The sequence below is a fragment of the Polyodon spathula genome, chromosome 25 (assembly GCF_017654505.1).
Source record: "Polyodon spathula isolate WHYD16114869_AA chromosome 25, ASM1765450v1, whole genome shotgun sequence".
Classification (NCBI taxonomy): Eukaryota; Metazoa; Chordata; class Actinopteri; order Acipenseriformes; family Polyodontidae; genus Polyodon; species Polyodon spathula.
This window is the reverse complement of record NC_054558.1, coordinates 22,569,856-22,593,890: the sequence shown is the minus strand read 5'-3', so window position 1 is coordinate 22,593,890 and position 24,035 is coordinate 22,569,856. Positions and strand designations below refer to the sequence as shown.

General features: G+C 40.6%; 3 protein-coding genes across 7 annotated transcripts in view; 1 reads left to right on the top strand and 2 right to left on the bottom strand.

The window, feature by feature from the left end:
• Positions 1 to 788: 788 nt before the first annotated feature.
• On the bottom strand, positions 789 to 3,811 carry LOC121299482 (synaptosomal-associated protein 29-like). Of its 2 annotated transcripts, none has more exons than XM_041227202.1 (6): positions 3,723 to 3,811; positions 2,733 to 2,968; positions 1,717 to 1,910; positions 1,468 to 1,553; positions 1,165 to 1,272; positions 789 to 965 (listed from the first exon to the last, which is right to left on the bottom strand). In XM_041227202.1, exons 2-6 carry the CDS (start codon positions 2,958 to 2,960, stop codon positions 808 to 810), a joined length of 774 nt encoding a protein of 257 aa, XP_041083136.1. In that variant the 5' UTR covers positions 2,961 to 2,968; positions 3,723 to 3,811; the 3' UTR covers positions 789 to 807. The 2 variants fall into 2 exon arrangements, with proteins under 2 accessions (XP_041083136.1, XP_041083137.1); XM_041227203.1 differs by lacking the exon at positions 3,723 to 3,811 and adding an exon at positions 3,450 to 3,631.
• A 44-nt stretch (positions 3,812 to 3,855) lies between these two features.
• The window catches only part of LOC121299480 (phosphatidylinositol 4-kinase alpha), a 35,600-nt gene continuing 15,420 nt past the window's right edge, over positions 3,856 to 24,035 (top strand). The window contains exons 1-30 of one of the 3 annotated variants that reach the window (XM_041227198.1): positions 3,856 to 4,099; positions 4,826 to 4,942; positions 5,492 to 5,585; positions 5,734 to 5,819; positions 6,104 to 6,176; positions 6,265 to 6,524; positions 6,982 to 7,048; positions 7,366 to 7,514; positions 7,861 to 7,926; positions 8,172 to 8,268; positions 8,691 to 8,882; positions 9,330 to 9,430; positions 9,713 to 9,842; positions 10,132 to 10,261; positions 10,412 to 10,507; positions 10,636 to 10,819; positions 11,692 to 11,795; positions 12,096 to 12,264; positions 13,300 to 13,350; positions 18,055 to 18,163; positions 18,526 to 18,662; positions 18,965 to 19,098; positions 19,248 to 19,330; positions 20,157 to 20,227; positions 20,321 to 20,445; positions 20,577 to 20,658; positions 20,929 to 21,012; positions 21,303 to 21,392; positions 21,695 to 21,814; positions 23,233 to 23,247. In XM_041227198.1, coding sequence (XP_041083132.1) covers positions 4,001 to 4,099; positions 4,826 to 4,942; positions 5,492 to 5,585; positions 5,734 to 5,819; positions 6,104 to 6,176; positions 6,265 to 6,524; positions 6,982 to 7,048; positions 7,366 to 7,514; positions 7,861 to 7,926; positions 8,172 to 8,268; positions 8,691 to 8,882; positions 9,330 to 9,430; positions 9,713 to 9,842; positions 10,132 to 10,261; positions 10,412 to 10,507; positions 10,636 to 10,819; positions 11,692 to 11,795; positions 12,096 to 12,264; positions 13,300 to 13,350; positions 18,055 to 18,163; positions 18,526 to 18,662; positions 18,965 to 19,098; positions 19,248 to 19,330; positions 20,157 to 20,227; positions 20,321 to 20,445; positions 20,577 to 20,658; positions 20,929 to 21,012; positions 21,303 to 21,392; positions 21,695 to 21,814; positions 23,233 to 23,247 — 3,315 coding nt within the window. In that variant the 5' untranslated portion in view covers positions 3,856 to 4,000. Of the gene's footprint in view, positions 4,100 to 4,825; positions 4,943 to 5,491; positions 5,586 to 5,730; positions 5,820 to 6,103; positions 6,177 to 6,264; positions 6,525 to 6,981; positions 7,049 to 7,365; positions 7,515 to 7,860; positions 7,927 to 8,171; positions 8,269 to 8,690; positions 8,883 to 9,329; positions 9,431 to 9,712; positions 9,843 to 10,131; positions 10,262 to 10,411; positions 10,508 to 10,635; positions 10,820 to 11,691; positions 11,796 to 12,095; positions 12,265 to 13,299; positions 13,351 to 18,054; positions 18,164 to 18,525; positions 18,663 to 18,964; positions 19,099 to 19,247; positions 19,331 to 20,156; positions 20,228 to 20,320; positions 20,446 to 20,576; positions 20,659 to 20,928; positions 21,013 to 21,302; positions 21,393 to 21,694; positions 21,815 to 23,232; positions 23,248 to 24,035 lie in introns of all 3 variants that reach the window. The other 2 variants (XM_041227197.1, XM_041227199.1) reach the window with 2 other exon arrangements.
• LOC121299481 (heparin cofactor 2-like) lies at positions 14,391 to 17,547 on the bottom strand. 2 transcript variants are annotated; one of them, XM_041227200.1, is made up of 5 exons: positions 17,454 to 17,547; positions 16,188 to 17,088; positions 15,649 to 15,922; positions 15,229 to 15,373; positions 14,391 to 15,052 (listed from the first exon to the last, which is right to left on the bottom strand). In XM_041227200.1, exons 2-5 carry the CDS (start codon positions 17,068 to 17,070, stop codon positions 14,861 to 14,863), a joined length of 1,494 nt encoding a protein of 497 aa, XP_041083134.1. In that variant the 5' UTR covers positions 17,071 to 17,088; positions 17,454 to 17,547; the 3' UTR covers positions 14,391 to 14,860. The 2 variants fall into 2 exon arrangements, with proteins under 2 accessions (XP_041083134.1, XP_041083135.1); XM_041227201.1 differs by lacking the exon at positions 17,454 to 17,547 and adding an exon at positions 17,308 to 17,396.

Here is a 24,035-nt window from a genome sequence, read left to right as displayed (position 1 = left end):
GGAATCCCACACTCAACTCTGCAGTTGTCTGCACAACTCATAGCATCTTGAAGGCTTTTTATAAAAGCAATGAGAGTCATGGTTATATAACATACACCCCCCTGAAACATTTTTCTATAAAGCATTGCTGTGTTTGTTTTCTTTGATGCATTTAAATAAAAAGGTCATCAGAAGATTGATAAGAATGCTGTGACAATGCGACCCTTCTAGCGCAGGGCTGTGTATAATGCATTATGGTCGGGTCTCCAACTTTCTCCTAATGCAAAAGCAAACTCATTACACAAGTGTACCACAAACAGCAACATCCTTATTCCTTTAAGCTGAAAATACTATCTGGATGTCTAGATTGGGCTGCAACATTTAGTGGTAGCTTCCATTGCTGGAAAATGTTAAGAAGTTTAGCCTATACTACTTTATAAACAATAAACAGAGGAGATCTGAACAGAATTAACTCCATAAAGCTTCTAAATAGGCCACATTTCTGACACAGTATACATACAGTAGCTGCTGCGTTCTCTGTACACTGCACAGAGAAAAACAGCACACACCTCAACCCAGTCTCATTTTTGGGATGGTTTGGTCTGGGAAAAAAGGAATATGTTATTCCCTGTGAATCTACTTAACATTCAGAAGGTATAAAATATTTCTTTTTTTTTTTTTTACCGGCAGCAATAGCAAAAAGATTAATAATGTTTTACCTTTTATCCTTCTTATAATAATAATATAGTGGTAATATACAATAAATAAAATCAACTCAAAATTCATGATTACAAAAGTATGCAGAACGGTGTTGGTCATACAGGTTTATTAAAGTTTTTTCAGCTGTTGATCTGTGGTCCTAATTTTCAAATCCATATTGTCTACTTTTCCAGTCAACCTGTGAAGGATCGGGTCTTGAGAGTCTATCTCACTCTGCAACCCCAATCCAAGGTTCTTCAGACGGCTCAGCCCAGCAGCCATGTCATCTGTAGGTGGGAAATAAAGGAGGACCTTGATCAGTCTGAATAGATGTATCTGTAGTGCAAAATCTATGCACTTTTATTAACAGTGCAATGGGGACAATGCAGATTGCTGTGTCAATATTCCAATCAACATGGAAGGTCCTGGATTTAAAATCCAGATCAGGCACTAATTAAAGATATTCCTTTCCGGAGAATTTCTTACCCAAGTTATTATCCAGCTGTTTGTGGGCTGTCATTAGCTGCTTGTTCTTGGGATATCCATTACTGCTTTGTGAAGAGGAGTAATCAGCACTGGCTTTGGCACCAAATCCTACAAAATGAGACAAATACTGTGTTCTAATTTCAGTCTGAACATACACTGTGGGTTATTTTAACCCTTTAGTGTCTTGGAGCATTTGTGTTTATTTACTTCATAGCAGCTCCATCTAGTGTTTACATCAGGAATTACTAATTATTAACCCTTTATGTCTGAATCCCTACAGTGTCAATCAGAGATTTTTATTACCTCCTGTATCTAGCTTTCTCAGATTAGGGTGGCTTGCTTGGTAGTTATGTTCTTGCTCCTTGCTGTGGACCAATGCATCTTGCAATCTGGCAGGTATAAAATAATAGAACAACAACAGTTACTGGTTTTCCAAGCAACTACAGGCAATGTGTTTTTCTGTCTCAATTTCAGCTTCTAACAAAATGCAAATTGAAAAGCATGGAAAGTATTATTATTATTCCTTTTGATTTGGAAGCAATGGAAAGGCACCTGCTGCTGGGCTTGTAGTCTGGGGGCTGTTCCGGTGGTGGTTTCGTCTCTGGTTTGGGTTTGAAGTAATTGACCAAGCCCCCGAACACGCTCTTTATACTGTTGATATGCCGCTGGCTGGTCTTCAGGTCCTGATCCATGTTATCCACCATCCTCTCAGTCCGTTTCAGAGCCTCGCCCTGTCGAATCAATTCCTAAAGGGAATTTTAAAAGAGCCACTTTTAGAAACATTAAAACCAGCACGTCTTCTTTTAACAGATCACTCAGAGCATGTGAACGATCAATTAATCAATTACAGATCATGTGAATGATTAATCAATTCCTCATCTTGTACTGTAGATCCCATCTGCTATGGAACTGAAGTACTAGACCACCCAAAAACATTCCATAAAACAAAAGCTTTTACAGTGAAATTAAAACTCTAGGACACTGGAAACCCACATCTCAGTGACCTAATAAACCTTAAAGAGATTTAAAAAAATGGTCTATTGAAACACTGACTCTACAATCTTATTCTCCCTATTAGAAAACGTATGTGCACGGTCTAAAAGCTGCATTCCTTTGAATGGAAATGCCACTTCAAAAAAAGTGTTTCTGAGGACAGACTTGCCGGGGTCACTATGAAAGTAACACCACACTGTAGGCGTGAAACCAACTAACCCACTGGCTTTTTTTCATCTGAGGTTTCCTTTATTGCACAACTAATGAAAAATAATTGCGAGAGAGGCCACAACAAGAATACCTTGTGCAACATAGTTACACAACAGTGTGGAAAGGACACGAGGGGCCCTCCTTTGAAGCAAAGGGAAAACAGTGGAGAGAATTACAACTTCTGTAACCCTATACATCTTAGCTGAAGGAAGAAGCAGTTTCTTAATAGTGTATTATTGTCTCTGAAAATGTGCCTTTACTTCACTCCTGGCAGGGTGTCAGAAAACTGCTGAGTGAACATTTGAAGTGGAGGGAGAGCGCTGGGTTCAGGTGTATTTGATAAAGCTGCACAGGTTCAGACATACCTCTGCTGTCTCGGACCCCACTTTCTCAGACTCGTAAATAAGAGAGAGGGATCTATGGCTGCTGTCTACTGCGGACTGAGCTGTCCGCATCACTTCTTGCTCCAGCCACCTCTGCCGGTCCTCTGCCTCTGACGGCTCGCTCCAGCCGCCGCTTCCACTCGCTTTCCCCCCAAAGTCTTCATCGTCATCCTCAGCGAAGGGGTTGCGACTGCCGCGGTACGCAGACATTATTAACGCTGAAAGAAAAGGTTTTCAAATAAATCCCATTCATTACATATACCAGCATTTCCCTGAAGGAAATTGGGCCTGATCCACGTCACAGATTTCCCAAACAAGACTCAAATGAAAGATCCACACAAACCAACTGTTAACAGGGGGGTTATTAGCATAGGACCTGGTTCAACTGGATGCATTTCAACACAATATGATGGGACTAAACGGGTCATGTCTTGCATGAAATAAGCAGCACTAATGAGCACAGTGTGGATAAATCTGAACATTGTGAAAAACATTAAAATAACAATCTGTAAAAAAAAAAACAACAAATCGCATAATACAGGACTTGAGACTGTATAGAACAGTCAGACGCTCAGCAGAATTATTATTAAAAGCTTACACTAACTCTTAATATTTATACTCAAGCTGATTGTTGTCTCCTATAAATCGCTAAGCGACACGGCAGCTATGTGCTCTAATACTAAACACATGTCTACGTACCAATTTAACAAAAACAACTCAAACACAATGCTTTGAGAATCGGTACTTTCAAAATACACAGTAGCTCTGCTTTGGGGACGAGTCTCCACGAATTATCCTGGAACTGGAAAGTGAAAAGTGAAACTCGGAGCAACCCTTCTCCGGGTTACTGTACCAGTCTTCCAACCAGTCTGCTGTTTTCAAAGGAAAATATCTGTAGTTATAATAAACGGTTAAATACCCTTTATTTATTTAAACGCTTTTAAATAGGAAAGGAAAAACGATTCCACGTACTTCGTTAACTGATCCTAACTGTGCCTTGGCCCAAGCGCAGCTGTTGTGTCAGCTGATCTCAACCGGAAGACGCGCCGCATCTGATTGCGTCATTGGCTGTTTATCAGGTGAGGCCGGTTCTTGTCAAGCTGAGTTTAGCTGGAGCTCCTTTGCTGTGTTTTTGAATTTTGCCTTTGCTTTTCCCTGCCTGTCTTTCTGCACGGTTCTGAGCAGTTTGTCCCCTCTCCCGCGCCGTCTCCGCCCCCGCTGTTTGCTCCCTGTCGGATGGAGGGAGGAAGATGTCGGTGGAAGGGGGTGGAAGCCGCGGGTTTTATTTCAACACCGTTCTGTCTCTTTCTCGGTCCCTGGCCGCACACAGACCTGCGCCGCTAGACAAGGTAATTCGCGGGCCTGTCGGCTGTTTATATAAACCGGGTTGGCAAATTCTGGGCGTAATGTTTTGGGCCCGGTTTGAGGTGTTGTTTTGGTTGCTATGAATGGCGCATCCTTGTTCTTTGAATTGACAAATCAGAGTACCCTTCAGATCCCAGAGTGTTACATACTGGGAGAGATAATGCTGTTCGCTCTGTTAGTTTAGAGGGAGGCTGGGCTGTAGTGTAGTTGTCCAGGGACTTTGAGGAGCTTCTGAAGACCTTTCCTGTCTCTAGCATACTCCGGTGGGATTTGATTCCTTCCCTGAGCCACCGTTGCGAGGTGACACACATTTATGTTGATGCAATAAACGGTTTATTTATTTATTTTTTACGAATTGATTATACTAACAAACGAGTCTTGTTTTCACAAGAAGCCATAAGATTTGTGAGTGTTGTTTAATTATTATTATTATTATTATTATTTATTATATTATTATTATTATTATTATAAACAATGTTGGCCATTCCATTAAAAAAAATCTAACGTTTGTTACAACGAACAAAGTCATCAATAGCAGACTACTGGCAAAACCAAGACTTTTTTGATGATCACTTTTTGTGCATCACGTCAAAAAATGTGGGCGTGGCGCAGTGTAATAATATTGAGTTTTCAGTGAATGGCCCTCATCCCATCTGTTTTATTATTATTTTTTAATTACATTTAATGCAGTTCATTGTGCACCCACCCAGGTTCAGAAGCTGCAATGCATGTGCCCGGTGGATTTCCACGGGATCTGTCAGCTGGACGAGCGGCGGAGGGACGCAGTTATTGCGCTGGGGATTTTTCTGGTGGAGTCCCAGCTCCAGGTAAACTTACTAGGCAGTGGCAACTTGGACACAAAGAAGTGTTTGCAAAAGAAACGACTTCTAGTCGAAACGTGTGTCATTGGGTCTGTTTCCATTAGTAACCAATTTACCTCCTAATTAGTGTTTATATATATATATATATATATATATATATATATATATATATATATATATATATATATATATATATATATATATATGTATATTATATATGTATGTATGTATGTATTTTTGTATAGCCTTTCATAGTGGACCACCATCACAAAGTTCTTTACAGAGGTTGGCTGTGAACTGTGCATTATATGCAGAGTCACTTACAATAGGACATTGATTTAACATCTCATCCGCAGGATGGAGCAAAAGGGGGCTAAGTGACTTGCTCAGGGTCACACAGTGAGTCAATCTGTGGCAGAGGTGGGATTTGAACCGGTGACCTTCTGGTTACAAGCCCTGGACTTTCAGTTTGCATCCTCTGGCTACTTGTGTTTTGTTTTGACAGGTAAAAAACAGCAATTAAAATGAATGAACAAACGTCCTTTTCTCTTGCAGCATAAAGAAACTATAGTTCCATATTTGCTTCGCCTGCTGAAGGGGTTACACAAAGTGCAATGGATAGAAGAGAGCACAGGAAGAAAAGGAAAAGGTAGGGAATGTTTAATGCGTTTGCTTGTACAGGTCTTGTTAAAATTCCTGGATGTTACTGAAAACAGTTTGGTGCCTCCAATCCTTAGTTTTACTTATGTAATATGTATATTACACACACACTAATATATATTTTTTTCATATAGAAGCCCTGCCAGTTGCAGAAAACTTCAGCTTCTGCTTGGTGACGCTCCTGTTTGATGTAGCGCAGAGGGATGCATCACTACGAGGAGAGGTAAGGGGCATGTTTGACAGACCAGTATATGACAGGCTTGTCAATCCCTCCTACGCATTGTGATAAAGTACACTGTCAATCTCTGGTGAGCATCAATTGCAAGGCGCTGTTATAATAAACATCAATTGTTCTAGAAAAGCAACAAAACTGAACTGTGTTGATGCAGAAAAGTTTTTCTCTATTCTTATTGATGTTATACTTTGTCAAGCTTAAGCTTGTGCTCACCTGGGTTGAAGCAGCGAGGTGTAATTGGTCATTTTTTCCTCAAATATTTGCTCCTGTAGATTTTGGAAGCTGTTATGGATGTGATGCAGGTTCTCCTGGGGATGTGTCAGTCTCCTCAATCTCAAGATAAAGGTAGATTTTTTTTTTTTTTGAAGTATGAGATATTGCTCTACACAAGTATGTAAGAATTCTAATTTGTTTTTGTGTTTGTATCTTGCAGAGTATCTGTGCAGATATGCAGTCCCGTGTCTGATCGGAATTGCTCGAGCTTTCGGGCGCTACAGTAATACGGACGAGTCCCTTCTTTCCAAACTCTTCCCCAAGACATCCCTGCAGCCTCCACGGGTTGCTGATGAGCTGGAGGGGTTGCGCAGGCGCTCCTTTAATGATTTCAGGTCCATCATGCCCAGCTCGCTGCTCTCTGCCTGCCAGGGGGACTCGTTGAAGCGCAAGACCAGCAGCGTCTCCAACACCTCGCAGGTTAGTGTGCAAACAAATCCTGGCAGAGGTGCAGAAAGACGGGCTATCTCAGAGAAATCCAATAGTGAGCTTAATATTTAAATCAATCAGAAGAATGTACTGCAGTTTTACATTGGTCTGTCTTTCTGATCAGGTAAAGAGCTTGGCCCGTCTTTCTGCACCAGGTAAAGGGAGTGGCCTGTCTTTCTGCGCCTGTGCTGAACTCTTATTAAAATCATGAAACAGAATTATTAGCCAGTAGCTCGTGGTATTAACTGAATACGAAGTCTAGACTGACTAGACCTTGCAGTGTCTAAGCTCTTTGTTTGTTGATTTGCTTATCATGATGAATCCAAAATAGTTTGTCAAAGACAAAGTGTATTCTACAGTTAATCACGCTGATAGTCAGTCTGAAGAGTTCAATTCTGCAGTTACCAATAAGTACTGTATTAGTCATATATACATGTTCTTTTTCCAGCCTAGCCCAGATCTTGGAGGACCCTCTCCTAGCTCCCCTGGAGGACCAAACACGCAGTATTTTGAAGGTAAAGCCTATTACATGCTTTATAATATTATGTCTCCTTTTAATCATAATGTTTTTCTTGTTTAACAATCTTTACTTGGAGCACAGTTGACTTCTGCTTCATTGTTTCATTGTAATCTGTTGTCTAAACACTAAAAGGATTAACATTGCTCAGGAAATTTCCAAAGTAGCAGACGGCAAAAAAAACCCACTTATGCAATATGGGTTTTAGTATGCTTCAATAATTCCAAAAGGAGGCTCATTATTATTATTCTTTCTATTCGGACATATATGACTAGTTGTTACTAATCTGACCTGTAACCTGGGCTGTCTTTCTAGGTTCCTATCTTCCAGATGGCAGTGCAGTAGATCCCGATTACTATTTCTCAACCATCAGCTCCAGCTTCTCTGTGTCTCCTCTGTTTACTGGCAGCAGCAGCAAGGAGTTTGCCATTCCCCTGGATGTGCTGAGGCAGCTTCTACACATGGTGCGCGTGCGACACACGTCCTGCTCACGCGTTCACTCCTTGCTTGCATATTTTTTTTGTTCATTGAACTGTTTGCACATGCTGCTGTTAATAGTTTGGTCACAAGTTTAAAAAAAATAAAAGGTTAGAAAATGTGGTCTTTTGAGTTTAGTATCAAGAGGGCTTTCATATTAATATACCATAATATCTGTAGTAAAAGCATAGCAGAGTCTAATAAAGCACAGAGGTGTGTGGTGAAGCAAATACAATGGTAAATGCAGAGTAAAACCGTGGGAGGACTTTCGTAAGGGTTAACTGCTCTCTGTCTGTGTCAGTATTGGGTATTCGTCACTGTTTTGTTTTTTAGGTGAAGCGGGTCGTTGTGGACTCGGTTCTGAAAACACTGGATGCAACCATGGAAGAAGTATTGGAGGTGCGTCTCTCATTTTTGGGATCTGAAAAACCTCATATCCACGATTTTTCCTAACCAGTCCAGCTAACTCTTGAGATCATTCGTATTTTGCAGTATAATTGTAGATTCATGCTTCACTTTCGAATTACCTCAAACATTAACCCTTCTGTTTCTTCAGCAGCTGCCTCATGTTCGTGAAGCCCATTTCCAGTCATGCACTTCTACATGCTGCCCTGTTCACACGCTGTTCATTATTTTGCTTTCAGGTTAATCCTGAAGTGGAGCTCTATTACAAAACCTTTAGCGACCCCCTGTATGTGGCCATGTTTAAAATGCTGAGGGACACTTTGTACTATATGAAAGGTAAGGACAGGTTTTATTAACCTTTTTTATTTGAACTTTGTTATCTGTTAGAATCAGCATCACGTCTTGTATCCCTTTCAAGGGCTGTACTCAGGGCTTTAGGAAATTACATGTGCTTTTATTTGCATGAAAACTGTAGCGACTAAATCATATTTACCCAGCAAGCCGTGGGAGAGTTTACCTGCTTACCGTTTCTTACTAAACTCAGCCCTTACATGCATGACATTCACAGCGGTTGCAAATAGTCATTTTGAATGGATAATAAATGTCTTTTTGTTGAATTGTTCAATTTATGGCCACTAGACATGGCATCCGGCTCATTTGCTTCTTCCACACGTCCCCATATAAAGACTAGAAGAGAGTTTATTTATTTATTAACCTGTCGCTGTGTGTGAGTGTTCAGATGATTCTGTTCTTGACAGATCTGCAGACCTCGTTTGTTAAGGAAGTCCATGACTTTGTGCTGGAGCAGTTCAGCAGCAGCCAGTCTGAGCTGCAGAAGATACTTCACGACATGGAGAGACTGCACAATGAGCTGAGCCCTCTGAAACTGCGCTGCCAGGCCAATGCTGCCTGTGTGGACCTGATGGTGTGGGCAGTTAAGGATGAACAAGGTACAGGATGGGCAATGGAGAGAGAAACTGTGGTCTGTTTTAATAATCCTAACACTGCTACTCTATAAACCTGCTTTTACAAGCAGCTCGTTTCACTGCTTTTTTATTTTATGTAGTAATGTTAATAGAAGTGGGTCAGTAAATAAGCACTGGGGATTAATCAGTGGGATTAATACAGAGTTAAAGAGCGGCACTATTAAGATCCACCTCTGTTTAGATCATTAAAATAGACCCCAATGTATTTTTTAGATATTTTCTATTACAGGGGATTGAATGGGGAATGTTTCTGGGTTGGATTGACGGCCAGCTATTTAAAAATGTAAAATTAAAAAAGTAAATTAAAAAATGTTTGATTGTCTTCTGCAATTGAAGGTACATGGCAAGAATTGAATTTTAGAAAGTTAGCAAAAAAGTTTAGCATTACATTTTTCTTTGTCTCCAATGTAGGTGCTGAGAACCTGTGCACAAAGCTGTCTGAGAAACTGCAGTCCAAAACATCAAGTAAAGTCATTATCGCTCACATGCCACTGCTTATCTGCTGTCTACAGGTAAACTTAAATCATCTTGTAAGTGCTGTGTGAGTGTGCAAGGCTGATGGGCAAAAATGAAAAGTGTTTTGGGGGGGGGGGGGGGGGGGGGGGGCTGTGTATAGTGGTAGATTATAGGTGTAGCAGGATAGGACCGTAGAGTTGTAACTCAGACTCTTCCGAAGTTATCCCAGAGGACAGGTAAGTATGATGTGCCACTATGGAATGCACTCCCCAGTTGTTTAGCTATTACTTTGCTGTGAACAGTTCTGTAATGTACATTGCATCCTTGCTCCTGTTTAGGGTTTGGGCCGTCTGTGTGAGCGCTTCCCTGTGGTTGCTCATTCTGTGACCATGTCTCTTCGGGATTTCCTTGTGGTTCCGTCTCCAGTGTTGGTCAAACTGTACAAGTACCACAGTCAATATCACACAGGTAACTGCTTAAATGTGTTCTGGGCTTTAGGCAAAACAGAAAGGTGATACTGTGCACTTCACGGGGTGGGGGTGTCTGTGTGTGAATGGTTTAACTCCATAGCAGAAGGTACTGTTTGGGTGTTTGGAGAGAGTTTTGAATTGTCTGGGTTTTATTATTATTGCAAAACACCTCACAAAAGAAATTATACACCTTCTCAAAAGCAGTTATCGTTGTGTTTGGTTTTGTAAATGTGAGATGAAGCTGTGTAATGTAATTAGGAGTTTTTTACTTTTTTTTTTATCAACAGGCACTGGAGAAATTAAGATCAGTGTGACTAACGAGTACTCTCAGTCTACACTGAATGTTTTATCCAACAAGAAAAGCCAGCCCTCGATGTATGAACAGCTGAGAGATATTTCAATAGACAACATCTGTAGGTGAGAAGGGGTGCATTGGTAATAAACAGTTCAGCAAAGAGAGAGAGCTGTTTAACTCTGAATTGCACTTGTATACAGCGCTGTTTTAGTCCCTGTAGTGTTTTGTCACTGTTCTTTCTTTATGTGATTTTGGCTTGCTTTTTCTCCCAGGTGTCTCGAGGCTGGGCTGACTATGGATCCTGTGATTGTGGAGGCTTTCCTGGCCAGTCTGTCGAACCGTTTGTACATTTCTCAGGAAAATGATAAGTAAGCCAGTTGCTATTTGAAATGTAACTTGGCTTGCATGCACAGAAGTCTTCCCAAGTCAGCGCAGGATGCTAAATAACGAGCCAACTGCTCTTTTAAACTGGGTCTGGGCTCTTTGTTTTGTGTAGGGAGGCCCGCCTTATTCCTGACCACACGATTCGATCCCTTGGTCACATTGCCGTGGCGCTGAGGGACACCCCCAAGGTCATGGAGCCCATCCTGCAGATCCTGCAGCAGAAGTTCTGCCAGCCTCCTACCCAGCTCGACGTGCTCATCATTGACCAGCTGGGCTGCATGGTCATCACTGGCAATGTATGTATCTGGATAATACTGCATGCAGCACTGCCCAATGGATATTCGAAAGAAGAAAGGCAACCTTTACCTTAAGTACACCACTTGAGTGTCACATCCTCTCGGTGTCACATATTTTCAGATTTTGCCCCGATAACATGCAAAAAATGTAACTACAGACTGATAATAGGATCTATGCAGTTGAAACTGTGGCAGATATAAATAACGTTGCTCTTTAAAATCTTCGAAAGCAGTGGACTTTGTGAATACCAACCATCCTAGCGGTTTGTGTGAGTGTTTTTGTCTTTAGCAATTAAGATGCTGGTGGATTTTGCTGCCACCTAGTGGATTTTAAACTATAAGCAAGTTCTGAAGTTAGGAATTATTTTTAATGTTTTTTTTACTCTCGTTATATGAGGAAATATCACCTACACTCTTCTGTATAAGGACTCTTCACTTATTCAGCGCACTTGTTATATCACATTTTTTAAAAAAACAAGATTTCATAATAAGAGGTTTGTTTTTGCAGTGTTAAGCAAGGTAACAGTGATAATAGATTTGAAGATGTGATACTGTTCATTAGATTAACTACAATCTATATAATACAATATATAATTACTAGCTTATGGGACCTCAGAGGTCTCTTCAGGTGTGAGTGGAAATCTAAAGAAACAGTTGTTTTCATAGGTACGTCAGACAGCAAAGTAACAAGGGAGAACAGTGTAAGAAATATCTACAGTGTTTTAAGACCATGCAAACTGCGTTACACAGTGGGGAACCTAGCTTTGGATCATGACAATTTCTTCCATACTTTCTACCCCTTCACCTAATATAAAGGTGTTTGTAACTCATGTATGGTTTACACCTTCTGACTGTCCTTTCTTGTTTCTTAGCAATACATTTACCAGGAAGTTTGGAACCTCTTCCAGCAGATCAGTGTGAAAGCCAGCTCAGTGGTGTACTCCGCTACGAAAGACTACAAGGACCATGGATACAGGTAGCATGCAGTCGCCTGTCAGTGTACAATACATGGTAATGCTTTAGAAGCAGTTAGTGGCAGTAGTATCGCTGATGTATTCGATTGATATGAGAAGTGTAATAATAACCAAAGTCAGGAGCTTGTCCCAATTTGTCTCCCTTAATATTCTTGCCTGGGACATTTCAATGTGGTAATAATAATCAAGGTGTCATTAGCAGGAAGATAAGCGCAGGTATGTATGATTTCTGTGGTGAGGGGTAAAAGAGCTGGAATGTGAAAGTGCACTGATACACTTTTCCCTGGTGTGTGTGTCTGCAGGCACTGTTCTCTCGCTGTGATCAATGCTCTCGCTAACATAGCAGCAAACCTGCAGGGGGAGCAGCTGGTGGATGAGCTGCTGGTCAATCTGCTGGAGCTGTTTGTCCAGCTGGGACTGGAGGGAAAGAGAGCCAGTGAACGGGCCAGTGAGAAAGGACCAGCCCTCAAGGTATAATAAACCTTATTGACGAGTATGATGATGGTGTTTGCTGTTCAGAAGCAGTGCTACGTGTGACATGAAAAAATGGTTGCGTCACAAAACAAAGCACAAAAATATGATCTTTCTGTTCTCCAACATGCCAGCTTTCCTGGATATTCTATTCTAATGAGGACGGGATGTATTGCAAGTCCTCAGTCTTTAGCACATCTTTGGGGAAAATTCCAGGCTATTCTCTTCACTGATTCGCAAAAAACTGTGGTCTGGACCAGTGGATTACAAAAACATATACCAAGAGACCTTTAAACACGTCTGAACATTTCGGATTGCAGGTTTTATTACAACCCTAGCAAGCCAACGTTAAGTGGGCTCAGTTCATTCCAGTTACTTGCTTTAATTGCACAGGTAGTTGTACAGGGATTCATGTTCACATTCTTCGTTCATGGTTGAGCTATGAAGCTAGTGTCCTTAATATTGAGCAGGAATCCTTTGATTTAGAGCTGATGCTCTTTAACCAGTCAGTCTCTAACTCTAAACCAGTCAAGCACTAGAGCAAAGGTCCATGAACTGGCATGCAAATACAGTATTTAAATAGGGATAGATCAAAGAGAAGGGCTATCTGTCAAGCACTGTATCGTTATATAGTGACTTTAGTATCAAAACTAAAAATAGAGCGATTTCTTTAGGAGGTAGTGAATAGTGTAATATGTTCTATTTTGAAATAGGAATATAAAGAGTCTAAGACCAAGAAATACTTCTCGATTGGTAGTGAAGTGTGAGAGAGAGACATTTACTGTTCAAGGTGCTGTATGCGATCCAACATCCCATGGTGGCTTTCTGCATACAGATTATTTATGTTTAATTACTGTAGTAGGATTTCTATATATAGACTTGTAAGTCTCCCTTTTCAGTCATTCAAATGAATGTTTCGGAACCCAAAAGCTAAACAGTAATTTAATTATATTACTAATTCCCGATTTACTTGTACAAAATCAATACATGTAAATTCTGGTACTAATGTCCCGTATTTGTGTCCTTTCTCTTCAGGCTTCGAGCAGTGCAGGAAACCTGGGAGTGCTTATTCCAGTCATTGCTGTGGTAAGAACATCGTTAGATATGGTTCAACACACATTCAGACGAATACAGTCACCAGTAAGTTAGTGGCATTTGTTGCATGCCATTTATTTATAGGCAGTTTAGCTTCAGTGTGTGTGAAATGGAAAGAAAGACATTATTTAGGGGAGCTGTGGCTGTAGCAAGCCACATGTATAGAGAATGCAATGTCTCTTTAATTTAAAGTACAGTCGAGGACAGGATGTGATTCAGATCAGCAGTTTGAGCTTGTAAAACCCCTTGTTGGTGAATGTTTTAAAGGTGTAGTGTCCCGTACTGCTTTATAAAGAAACATTGTTACAGATTTTAAAAGGTTGTTAAATGACGTTAAAATATCTCAGACTATTGAAAAATGTAAAACAGACACAAGAAAGTCTTTCCGTGCAAAACGGAAGGTTATTTTGGGACGCTGCACATAAAGCTGGAAATGCACACTATCTTCTTTCTGTGGATCACTTTCAGTTTCCGTGAAATCTGTTGTAGTTAAATGCAACACTAATTCCAGGCATGTCCATTGTATTGAGTGCAGGGCCTGTACGAAAGCCAGGACCACCTGCATGTCGTCTCAGCCCTGCCTGAAAGATGTCTATTGTAGTTAGATCAGCTGCAGTTCTAGACAGTTGAAAAGTCCCCTTGAACATTAGACATTTGAACCTCAAAGGTCACACGTTTGATAAATGGCAAAGACCTTTGCATTGTTTTTCTGGTTAACAGATATGTGCATGAAGATTTACATGATCTGTTCAGATTATTTGGGATTAGGATCAACTAAATTGCTTACTGTTAAACATCTATTTAAGTTCCCCTGTCATTAAGTTAATGTTTGATTTTTTTAAACAAATATTTAAACAGCTTGCAAAACAAGATGTTGACTTGCGGTAGTTTGCCTGTCATTGACCCTGTCTGTGAGTGCACTGGTAAGGGGGATTTAAGAGATCTTGCATCCACCATCCATCCACTAGGTGCTGTGTTCATTCAATATAAAAGGGGGGGGGGGGGGCAAAACAAGGATAGACGGAAGCAAGTAAGCTTTAAACAAAAACTTTAATTGTTCATTTGCATCTTTTACATACGAAAAATGTGTACTAAAATGTAATTGCATTTTGTACAAAATGCATCTGCAAAACCAGAATGCTGCATCAGTTTCCAATGTTTTCGCTATCCGTGGACACTTGGAAAATGCTGCACCACGACCGTAAAATAACTTTTTCATGAGACATGTCTTTCGCTAATGGTGCAATAACCACTATAATTAAGGAGGTATGATTTTAACAAAATATGCTGAAATCCTTTTCCTAGGTTGCAGCACATGGAAGAGCTTTTTTTAAAAGTATATTTTATTCAATTTCATAAAGTAAACCTAAAACAAAACAGACTAAAACTTCAGCACAAAACAATGCTAAAATAATAAAGCTCTCAGAGATATGTGTTCAATCCAGGACCGAGATGGTTGCACCTCCACTTGAAGCACCGTGGTGTTCCTACTATTTAAGGGTCAGTCCTTTGCTGGGTTGGCCACTCTGCCCATGAAGAGCAGGCAGTTGGTGCGTTGCTCGTAGATGAGAAAGAGGAAGGGTCTGTCCACAATGAAACGGATCTGAGCAGAGAGCGGCATGAACCCTACTTTGGTCACAGCTGCTGCCTCAGTGCCTTCTTCATTCACAGTGATTGTACCTTGGTGGTTGAACTGTGAAGAAAGGATTGAATCAAATTCGAGGATGCATGCCTGCACTTATATACTGCAGAAGGCAGCGCTGAAGTGTTGTATTTTTGTGTGTTGGGTCTAATCATCCCCCCAGGTGATGAAAATCACACTGATGGGTCTGGTTTTTAATTTACAGCCATGGCTGATGTTACACTTACCATGTCGATGGCTATTTCCTGGTCTGTCATTCCGGAGAAGTTTGCATTCCCCTCAAACAGATCTGTGAGTCCCAGCTCCTTTAGGGATCCAATCAGGTTGTAATTCTTCTGCAGTTTAAATTTTGGGAAAACTACTTCTCGGGTTCTAACGGAACAGTGGGGAAAAGTGTGTTACTGTTAATTTAATAACTTACTTTTGGTCTCTTATCAGAGCATTTTTTTAACTTTGACCAAGGACTTAAGTATACAGCCAACAGTGCCTGCTGTACGTTACTGAAACTTTATATGACTGGACTAACAATTTAACACAATAGTGGGACACCCTTAATTGTTAAATGCAAATATCTGGTAATCCTCCAAAGTTAATTCAAGTTTCAATGCAGAACTGATTTTATTAATTTTATTTAAGAGAAAACATGCCTGTTTGTCATACTGTGCACCCATTTGCTGACCACCTCTGAGGACAGCTGTCGCTCCAAGCTCCTCATCCCGGAGAGCTTGCGCGGGATCACGATCAGCATGTAGATGTTGCCAACGTAGGGCAGCTGTAGAACGTCACACTCCAGGTCGTGATCAGCTGCTGCTAGAAAATTCCCTTTTGTCTGCATCATGGAGACCTTCACAGACTCCTTGTCGTTCAGACGGAAGTTACGGTGGTGTGTCAAATCTGCCGGAAATTTGTTTTCCCAAGTCCCTGTGATAAGATATGTGTGTTATTTCAAGCAAATGGTTTATAGACAAGAGGTTCTGGATTTGACCCCCCCCCCTTGCTACTGACCCGCTATACAGCACTGGGCAAGAAACTGTACTACAAGATAACCTGCATCTTTCATCTATTTCATATGTCTAGACCTTGCCTCTGTCTGATGACCCAATTTGACTAACGATTTTGTAACGTCTTCCAAACACCAGATCAAATTTTACATTTTGGACAAAACTATATTCTTTTTATGTGTCACCTTTAAAGTAGAGGCAGTTCAGTATCATCATTAGTGTGTCAGGATTGACAGTCTTCAGGGCTTCTTTAATCAGGTTTTTTGTAAGCTTCGCCACACGTTGATTTGTTTTGACAAGGAAAGAAGGGTCCTTGAAGTCAACGGACTGGGCCTCGGCAAAGTAGTAGTTTTTAATATTATTTCTGAACGCGTCGACCAGGGCATGCTGGCTTTCCACGTACAGGTCGTTCACCGAGCGCAGGGTGTAGCCGAAATTGCGTCGGAAAAGTCGATGGGTCAGTTTGCGGAAGAGGTTGTGGATGGTCGCGTCCTCGTATTTAGAGCTTGCGTTCACAAAGTCTTCAAAGCCCAGGGTGTTGAATATCTGTTGATGGGTTTGCTCCTTGGTCCCTAGATCAATCATGCCCATTATGGTGGAAATGCCCACCGGCGCTAACAGGATGTTATCGGACTGGTTGGCGCCGTTCCTCAGGCTCCTGTAGAGATTGAACCCGAAGTCGGCGTTGACAATGTTAAGACGCTGGATCCTGGATTTGCCTTGGAATAGCTTGTGCAGTTTGGCCCTCTTGATTTGTGGGTCTGTGGTCTCAATGACAACGTCCACATCGGTAGCCGGGCTTTCAATCTCGTCTATCATATCAATGTAATCGTCGTCTTCGGCAAGCAGCTTGTCGAAATCGATGTAGTCTTCTTCCTCTAGCTCTTCGTCTAGCAGAGTGTTTGTCAGAGTGTTTTCTTTATGGTAGTCGGTTGTGATTTCTTCCAGTGGTACAGGCTTGACATCTCCTAGTTCAGGTAAATCAAAGTGAAGACCCAGTTCTTTGACTCCACAATGTGTGGGTGAAGGGAAGAGAGATGCCACAGCGACAATGACTAAGAACCACATCCTGGGAGACCCTTTCAACTGTTTGAAAAAAATACAACATGCATTTATTTAGCTTTATTGTAGTAAGGTATATCATGAACATCAAGGATCCATGTACAACAAGGCAACTCAACATTGTATCACAATTATAAACAATTAAATTAAGTATATCTATCATTTTAAAAAGAAACAGTAACTAGTTTATCCGAGTATCTGTTTCTGTGGCTCGGTACACAGCATAACAGGATTGTACCATGCCTTTTGCTCTGGTGCTGCACTGTGTTCACTGTTGCAAGTTACAGTAGATGCTTTGGAAGTGCTGCATTGTTAATGAAAGCAGTAGTTTTAGTGTTTTGAAAGTGTTGCTGAAAGCTTTCTCCCTGTAGAAATGTAAATGTTCTTACCAGTGTCCTCTGAAGCAGGCAGCTGATCTGAGTTCCACGCGGCACACGCAGGGTGAAGAGCTCTGTTTTTAAAAGTGTACTTTGATGTCCTTGTGGTGTGTGCAAACCAGAGTAAACACTTTCTAAGTCAAACAACTGAGGAAACGGCCTTGTCCCTCTCAAGCTGTTAACCCTTTGATGGACTGGCAGGCTGCTTCTTGAAAAACATGAAACAAAACACACTGCCAGGTAGATGCCCAAAAGCACCTATCTACCTGTAATTTATTATCTGTTCCTTATAATCGGTCAGCCTTTTAATATGTACACCAAATACAGGCATAAGCCTGGCCTGTAAAACAGGTGTTATGTTTCTAAAGATCTCAAAAGAAAATGCAGTGCTGCCTTGGTGTTTTGCTCTCTGACAATCAATCTGAAATGCTGTGATTTAGAGAAGGTGTTTACACAGTAAGTTACAATATAGTACTGTCAATATGGCCTAGTTAGTGGAGTTTGGGAATAATGAAGGAGCTCTGTTTTTATTACGAGGGACTCCCTTTCTGTTTGATGTGTTTAGCTTGTGTTGCTGTTTCACACTCCTCTCTCTCTCCTCTCTCCCCGCTAGCTGACTCGGAGGCTGCACCCTATTAAAGAAGCCAAACCCAGGCTGCAGAAGCTCTTCCGTGATTTCTGGCTCTACTCCGTGGTGATGGGCTTTGCTGTGGAGGGCTCAGGTGGGAAGTAGGATTGCAAAGGACATGTTCATGTTAGAATCGCTGAATAATGTAGTTCAGTATGTTGATCCTGAATAACATGTCAGTTTATATCAATAATAGACATTCTTTTAGTTGCCATTGATTCGGAAGTATTTTTTTGTGTGTTAAAATCATCCATATGTGATGATCACATAATTTCCAGAGTTTTCACTTTTTCTTTCTATTCCTTTGTGGGACATTTCTGAAAAGTAGAAACTAAAATCAAATGATGCCAGATTTAAATTTGCTTAGATGACAGATAACCCGTGCTTGAATGCACAGTCCTAAGGGACAGTGAAAGACGCAGTACGTGACTGATTGTTTTTCTGTTGACGCTGCAGGCCTGTGGCCAGAGGAGTGGTATGAAGGAGTGTGTGAGATTGCGTCCAAGTCTCCACTGCTGACCTTTCCAAGTGGAGAGCCGCTCCGCTCCGAGCTGCAGTACAACTCAGCCCTGAAGAATGACACGGTCACCCCTGTGAGAGCTCAGCCCATCCTTTTACTGCCATGGCCCCGGCTAGACGCAAGCAGATAGATAGATAGAGCCAACTGATCATACTGGAATATGTAGTACAGGAAAACAGTCAGGTGTTATCATGAACAGTGATGGATTTATGTACTGAGCTGAAACTCTGTATACTCTTAATTCAGATCAGTGTAAAATTGGAAAGCTGTGGGGTGTGGGTGTGTGTCATTGTTTTTTTTATTTTTTTTAAAGATTCAGTTGCTAATCTGAGAATATCCCCCCCCACCCCACCCCACCCCACATTCCCCACACAGGCTGAGCTGAATGAATTGAGGAGCACCATTATAAACCTGCTGGACCCCCCTCCTGAAGTAGCTGCTTTGATAAACAAACTGGACTTTGCCATGTCTACCTACCTGCTCTCTGTCTACAGGCTGGAGTATATGAGGTATATTCTGCACATTTATAGATTTGTTTTTGTTTGCAGTTGAATACAAGTTTATGCAGTAGAACCAGGGCCAGTGAAATGCGCGTTGTTGGAACACACCTTTAGGTTTTGTTGGGGTCTCGTTTTACACACTGACATGTTTATTTCAGGGTGTTGCGCTCCATGGATCCAGACCGTTTCCAGGTCATGTTCCGCTATTTCGAGGACAAAGCAATTCAGAAAGACAAGTCAGGTAGATACAAACTCTGTCTGTGTTTCCTAGAAACCCAGCTGTGATTGTTTCATATTGCAAGGTGAAATCCATGTACAGCAAATCATTGTAAGTAAATATGAATGCTAATATAATCCGAGGACATGTATCAATAATCTTCTGTAAACCAGCTTTCATTGTGCTTAGTATAAGATTACAGTAGCTGAATAATATTATTTTTTTTAATTCATCTTACTATTTTAGATACAGTGTGTGATTGCATTAGGGGATTATTATTATTTCAATAGGAATGATGCAGTGTGTGATTGCAGTAGCTGATTATTATTATTTCAATGGGAATGACGCAGTGTGTGATTGCAGTAGCTGATTATTATTATTTCAATAGGAATGATGCAGTGTGTGATTGCAGTAGCTGATTATTATTATTTCAATGGGAATGATGCAGTGTGTGATTGCAGTAGCTGATTATTATTATTTCAATGGGAATGATGCAGTGTGTGATTGCAGTAGCTGATTATTATTATTTCAATGGGAATGATGCAGTGTGTGATTGCAGTAGCTGATTACTATTATTTCAATGGGAATGATGCAGTGTGTGATTGCAGTAGCTGATTATTATTATTTCAATGGGAATGATGCAGTGTGTGATTGCAGTAGCTGATTATTATTATTTCAATGGGAATGATGCAGTGTGTGATTGCAGTAGCTGATTACTATTATTTCAATAGGAATGATGCAGTGTGTGATTGCAGTAGCTGATTATTATTATTTCAATGGGAATAATGCAGTGTGTGATTGCAGTAGCTGATTATTATTATTTTTTAAATCCATCTCATTATTTCAATAGGAATGATGCAGTGTGTGATTGCAGTTGCGGATAAGGTCTTTGAGGTTTTCCTGCAAATGATGGCTGACAAGGTTGGTGCCATTAATAATACCAGTATATCTCTGTTTGTTTGAAAAAGTTCAGTGACATCACACGAGATATATATTCCCCCCCCCCCCATTTAGCCCAAAACTAAAGAGCATGAAGAGGAGCTGGAGAGGCACGCCCAGTTTTTGTTGGTTAATTTTAACCACATTCACAAAAGGATCCGGAGAGTAGCTGACAAGTACCTGTCAGGGCTGGCAGAAATGTGAGTAACCCAGGACTAGAGGGGCCAGATACAGAGTTTGTGTGGGAGTTAAAGATGCAGACCATACATTTAAACTGTGATCCCCCATTACAGTTTCTTAAGAGCTTCCGTTTGCCTCGTGTCTCTTGCAGGTTCCCTCACTTGCTGTGGAGTGGACGAGTTCTGAAAACCATGCTGGACATCCTTCAGACCCTCTCCGTCTCCCTCAGCGCTGTACGTGTAACGCCTTGCAAATCATCTGCATGCAAACAGTAAAGAACCTGTATTGCCAAACACATCTAATGCTGCTGGATGCGAAATGTATTTCACCCACGAACTGCAAAAACACTTCAGACTTCAGTTTTCGACACTTTAGACATCATTGTAAAGAGAGACGTGCAGCTAAAACCTTTTGTCTTTGAAATATGTAAAGTTTCTTTTATGTGAACTGTAATGAACAGCAAACTGTTAAGTCATATCTTTTGTTTGTTTGTTTGTTGGTAGGATATTCACAAGGACCAGCCCTACTATGACATTCCAGACACTCCACACAGAATCACTGTTCCAGACACCTATGAAGCCAGAGAGGTAGACTTCTTATCATTTGTTCATTTTTTTAATAATAGTTTTAATTTGCAGATGCAAGTGTCAGAACCCAATCTTCCCCTTCACACCAGGGAAGGCAATAAGACTCCTATTGCATTGCATAGCAGTTTCACCCATTCTGCACTCCCTTTTTGTGCAAGTTTTTAATGTTGTATTTTTTCAGTCCGTTACGTTTCCAGATTTCATTAGAGACCTGTAATGGGGTGTGAAAATGAGACACTATCACATATGTGATAGTAATATTTCTTGTGCATGTTTCTCTCTTGTTCCAGAGCATAGTTAAAGATTTTGCAGCACGCTGTGGTGAGATTCTGAAGGAGGCAATGAAGTGGGCTCCGACTGTCACTAAATCACATCTTCAGGTTTGTGCTTCTGTTAGTTAAGTCCCATACTTGGGAGCAGAGACCGATCCATTTGCCAAATAAATATTATTTGTCTCCCTCTTGTGGACACAGAGTATATGTGCAGTAGGTTTCTTATAAGCTTCTGAACATTTTTCTCCCTGTTTTTTTTTTTTTTTTTTTTTTTAAGGGTTTTAACAAATATTTTGTTTTAAAATATTTTCAGTTTGAATTAAAAAAAAAAAAAAAGTGATATTGACAACTTGTTCTCTGTGGTTTTTACGTTTGTTGTAATAAAGATAATTAATTTCTTTGTTGTTTAGGAATATTTAAATAAGCATCAGAACTGGGTGTCTGGTCTGTCCCAGCACACTGGCCTGGCCATGGCTACTGAGAGCATTCTGCACTTTGCTGGTTACAACAGGCATAACACCACATTAGGGGTGAGTGGGGGATGCGGAGGGCTGGGGAAGCCCATGTGGCTACAGACATTTCAACCCTGGTCCTCAGGTACCAGCAACAGTCCAGCTTGTTGTTTTAACCATGAACAAAAATGTGTGCTTTTAAACATGCTTCTCTTTCCAGTGCGCACATGACTGCTCTTACAGACAGAGTGATTGCTCTTGAATCATAAGTTTAGAACCAGACTGCTATAAAGAGAGCTGGCTGAAACAAAAACCTGGACCGTGTGTGTGTGTGTATTTATTTTGGTTTTGTTTTTTAAATGTTTTTTTTTTTTTTTATGACTACCTTAGGTACTTATTGGTGGTAGTATGTTCAGTTTATATTACTGTCTGTGTGTTTAAGACGACATTCTGACTGAGAAAACTGAAGAGTACAAATTGAAATACACGGCGGGATATGCAGCGTGCCAGTGCAAACGTCACTGTGGCGGGCGTGAGAAGGGTTTTACAATGGCAGTGGTATCTTTAGGACAGAGGCTTCATGAAGCTGAAGTATTCAAATCGGCTGCTGTTTCAATCAGTTGTATTGCTCTCCGGGTGCGGAGCAGAGCTCCTAGGTTGATACCCAAAGAGAAGGAATGCAAAAGCTGCTGTTAGCTTCGATCCACTGCAACAGTCATTTTTATCACAAGCCTGATTTTTCTTTTTCTTGTGTGCATTGCAAAATAAAAACCTATGCTTTGAAAATGAATTTGGTTAGCTTGTCATTCCCATTAATATGATTGAAATATTTTCTGGAATGGTATCAATAACAAATACGCTTGGTAGTAATTCATGATATGATCAAAAATCGTTCTTAAACAGCAGTATTGTTTTAGAATAATGAGAAAATGATGCTCACATCAGCCAGTTATGGTCTTGAAAATAACTCTATGAAAATATTATAGATGATTAAAAAGTAGACAAGGCTAAATAGGCATTGACGGAAAATGTTCCAGTTAAATTAACTAACATATTGGTGTTAGTTAAAAAACCTGCTGAATTTGACTTTCATTTTTTGGGTATTTTTGTTCTAGCTGTTTTTTTGTATTTCGTTTTTTAATAACACGCACATTCAAAATTCTACATCTGGGGGAATCAGAGTACATTTTGCAGTTTTAATTTGGATTTGGAGGTCCTGTTTGACTGTGTTGTTTTTTCTGATGATTTGAAAGGCATGGCGTGGGATGGAAGAAGGGTAGTGCATCTCTCAGCATCCTTGTTGCTTCACCATGTCCCATGTGTTTCATTTGAATCCAGTTGTGTTGCATGATGTCTGTGCACCCCGACGCTGCTGCTGCTTCATGCTTTGAGTTCTCTTTCTCCCCATTGTTGACTCCCTTGATGATGTGACTGTGTTCCTGTTTTCCATGTGTCCCTGTTGCCCCCGCCCTGCAATGTGTGTTACCCTGCTGCAGCCAGACTCCCCTCAGGTTTGTCTTACCAGCACCATGGCTTCTGCTTACGCTGTCACAGTTTTATTAGATTGCTTTATCTATGTTTAATTATTTAATTCAATTCTTTACATTGCTCCCCCATTATAAGGCGTCCCTTTTTATCGTTTGGAATGAGGTCTGGTCGTGGCTTTTATTTGTCCAGTAATTCCATTCCATTAGCAGTTGCATACTCATTTATTAAAATAAAAAACACGTTCAGTGATGATACTGAATATAACCAATATCCCGACTGTGGCATTATAAAGAGGGAGCACTGTGTGTGTGTGTGTGTGTTTGAACGCGCTTTTACATTTGATAATCATAGACTACCTTTACATCAGTGCAGTTAGAGGGTTTTTCCTCTCTCTGTTGATTGTCTCACTAGGTTATATATTGCATTTTACATCACTAGGTTTTATTTGAAATAAATGTAGGAGCTTTCTGTTTTGTCTAATTGACATCCAGCTCTTTCACTGGCTCTAGCCCTGTCAGTGATTTCGATATGTATGTTTTGCTCATTTGTGGTGGTGTCAGGGTCTTGCTTGTACTTGATGTGTGCAACTTGAATTTCTTCAGTGTGTAGTTGTTTTTTTGTGTACTATCCTGTGGGATAAGATGCACTGTTTTTATATACACTGTTTCATGGGTCACAATCCTTGCTGTGTTGCGTACAAACCTAATCTCTTGGACTAATGTGATCACAATTGCCTTTTTATAAATAAGTAATTAGATAATAAAAATTGCTTTATCTGTGTTCAAGTTCTTTTAAATATGGTTTAACTGTA